The sequence below is a fragment of the Carlito syrichta genome, unplaced genomic scaffold, assembly GCF_000164805.1.
Source record: "Carlito syrichta isolate Samal-C Ts95f unplaced genomic scaffold, Tarsius_syrichta-2.0.1 Scaffold111540, whole genome shotgun sequence".
NCBI lineage: Eukaryota > Metazoa > Chordata > Mammalia > Primates > Tarsiidae > Carlito > Carlito syrichta.
The window spans coordinates 2741-5786 of record NW_007055636.1 but is presented as its reverse complement, the minus strand read 5'-3'; the positions used below and the strand labels follow the sequence as shown (position 1 = coordinate 5786).

The 3046-nt window shown below is 61.8% G+C and overlaps 1 protein-coding gene across 1 annotated transcript in view; it reads right to left on the bottom strand.

Annotated features, from left to right (window-relative positions):
• The window catches only part of LOC103272613 (neurabin-2), an 11445-nt gene extending 9393 nt beyond the window's left edge, over positions 1-2052 (bottom strand). Inside the window, exons 1-2 of the mRNA XM_008070097.1 lie at positions 1910-2052; positions 424-544 (exon numbers count right to left, since the gene is read on the bottom strand). Coding sequence (XP_008068288.1) covers positions 424-544; positions 1910-1985 — 197 coding nt within the window. The 5' untranslated portion in view covers positions 1986-2052. The remainder of the gene's footprint in view (positions 1-423; positions 545-1909) is intronic.
• Between the last annotated feature and the right edge of the window lie 994 nt (positions 2053-3046).

The window sequence follows — 3046 nt, the reverse complement described above, 5'->3', positions numbered from 1 at the left end:
GGATCGCCGGAGCCCAGCAGGTCGAGGCTGCGGTGGCCGGGAGCGGCCACTGCACTCCAGCCTGGACAACAGAGTGAGACTCCAACTCAAAAAAAAAGAAAATGCTCAGTTCTACTCCAGACACAGCCGCCATGCCCGTGCTCTCCCTACCGAGACCCAACAGGCCCTCAGGACCAGGACCCACACCCCCTCCCATCCTCACCCTGTGCCCGGAGAGAAGGGTTTCTGAGTGCTGTGTCCCAGGGCCTGGCACAGCACCTGGCCTGGCAGGGCTCCCTAAACATCTCAGCTGCACACAAAGCACAGAGAAGTCTCCCAGGGAATGGCCTGTCCCCCCCCCTCCCCTGAGCGGCCCACCCCACAGAGGACAGCTGGTGGTGAGGGGAAGGGGTCAGGTGAGAGCGGGGAGGGCGGGGATAGTACCTGCCGTCCCGATGGGCCGCCCCACCCTCTGTCACGGTCTTGACGAAGATGCCCAGCTTCTCCAGGCCCATGTCGGCCCCGGCGCCCATGCCAATGATGCTGATGCCTAGGCCCTCAGAGTCTGCGGGATGAAGAGCGGGGAGAGAGTGGGGGGAGGGGTGAGAGACCTTCCAACCCACCTCTAGGCACAGCCCCACGCAGGAAGTAGCCCCATGCGTAGGAGATGGCCCACAGCTGAGGAAGGCGCATCCACCTATTCACCCCCTTTGCCAAGCCAACTAGGATGGCCCCTGGGTCACCCCGTGCCCCTCTGCCCCTTCTGAAGAACTGCTGGGCAGCAGGGGGTGCTGAGGGTGGCATCGGCAGATGAGACTGTTGTGTATGCAGATCAGGCTGTGTGGCCGGGGTGGGCATGGCCAGGGAAGGGGTAGTGGGGATGGGTGCGGCTGGGGTAGGGCTTGGCCCTAAGCCTTTGGTCTCCTCCTCCCAACCAGTCTCATGGACACTCACAGCTTCAAGGACCAAAGGCCGTGGGCAGTGTCGGAGAGGCCCACCCCCAAATCCACACCAGTCTGGGCCTGACTTGTGGGCCTCTGATATCCACACGTGTGACCTCCCCAACAGACACTCCCTCAGGAGAATGGCACCATCACCCACTGGCTGCCAGGCCTTGGAGGCACCTGGCTTCCTCTCTTCTCCTCAGTCCCCATCTGAGCCAAAAAACCCCCCGATCCCACTGACTCTGCCGCCCTGACCCCTGATGGCCTTTCAGGTCTACCGCCCCCCCACGGCTCTGCCACCATCCTGCCATACCACAGTGGCCTCTCCCCAGCCACTTGTGACCCCTTCCCTACATCACAGCCTGGTGTGTTCTCTCTAGAACACCTCTCTCATGTCTCGTAGTGGTTCCAAACCATTCTAGAAACAAGACCACGTCCTTCCCGTGGCCTGAGGTCTTGTCTGCTGGCCCTTCTCACCCTCACCATGGAAATGCAGCCAGGCCTCCCTTCTCCGCCCTCCCACCCACTCCCCTTAACGCCTCCTCTCCAGAGCTCAGCTCTAGACTCACTTCCTTGGGGGAAGCCCCAGCCCCAGTCTGGTGAGGTCTCCTGTTAGATGCTTCCTTTCCCAGCACCTACCACACTGTTCCTGCTATGTCTGCTTCCCCATTAATCTCTAAGGAGACTCTCCAAAGGAAGGCTATATCTCCCACACAGAGCCCGGTACCAGCACCCAGTGACCAACGGAGGCTGTTCACTGAATGCACAAATGTCCCTCCATGGCGGGGAGGGGGGTGTGCATTAGCATGGCACGGATGGAGTCCCTGTGTGGCTGTGGGTGCTAACAGGGGAGGGGCGGGGAAGGTTGCCAAGGGCCCAAGTCATATCTGTGGGGGCCCTGAGGGCACAGGGCAGGAGCTGGTGCCAGCAGGAGACCTGAGTCAACCCCAGCTGTGCCCAGGTGGCCTGACCTCGGGGCCTCTCACCCTTCTCCAGCTCCACAGGGAACAGCTCCAACCTCTCCACCCGCTTCTCCAGCTCATACTCAGCGGAGGCTGCCATGGGATCCACATCCTCATTGCGACGGTCGTAATCCTCGTTGGAGTAGGTGCTGAACACCTGGGGAGGCGGCGAGGGCAGGATGGGTGTGAGGAGGCTGAGGGGGCAGGCCCAGTCGCCCACCCGTGTCCCGCCCCCAGACAGGCCTGAGATGACCCCAGCTCTGAGCCAAAGAACTAAGGGGTTGAGAGAGGGCCTCAGCCTCAACGGACTCGCACTGCTACGCTCCCTGTAGCTCCAACGGATATGGGAACAGTCTGTCGGGGCCTGGAAGGCAAACCTGGAGACACTGTCAGACTCAGGAACCCAGACACCCAGACCAGAGAGGGTGGGAGATGAGGGCCCACAGAGCCGGACCGAGGCGAGGAGAGACACAAAGACACAGACAGAAAGGAAGGAACAGGCTGAGCAGAAGAAGGGAAGAGGAGGAGGGGAGGAAGAATAGAGAAGATGCTGGAGGATGCCAGATGGGGAGAGAGGGGGGAGCGGGTGTGAGACAGCAAAGGGGGGAGGGAGCAGGAGAGAAGATGGGGAGGCAGAGAGGCCCCCAGGATGGGCTCTGACCCCACCTGAAGAGCATGCTGGGGGGAGGCAGCAAGAACCGCCTCCACCCCATGGAGAAAGGACGGGCCCTCCAACCCCAGGAGCCCCTGGGCTGGCAGGAGCAGGGGACAAAGCTGGGCCCCTTGGCCTTCCCTGCAAGCCCAGGCCTGTGTCCTTCCAGAAGAGCAGCTGAGTTATATGCCCCCCATGTGCGAGGGATCCCGGGCAGAGGCCCTAGGACCTAGGCCCTGGGGTGACAAGGAGACTGGGGAAGTGGCAGGCTCTCTGACACTGCCTGTGGTGAACCAGGCTCCATGGAGACTCGGAGGCCAGCCCCGCTTTGGCACCTCCTGTACCCCTCTGCTGTCCCCTCCTCCTGTGTCTCTCAGCAAAAAGGGGAATTCTCCTGTCTGACCCTCCCCAAAGAACAGAGAAGGTGGGGTAAGGATCTGTGGGAGTGCCAACTTCTGGGCCCAGGCAGGGATGCCCCCAGTAGAAAGTTAATAAGCACCATGTGGGGT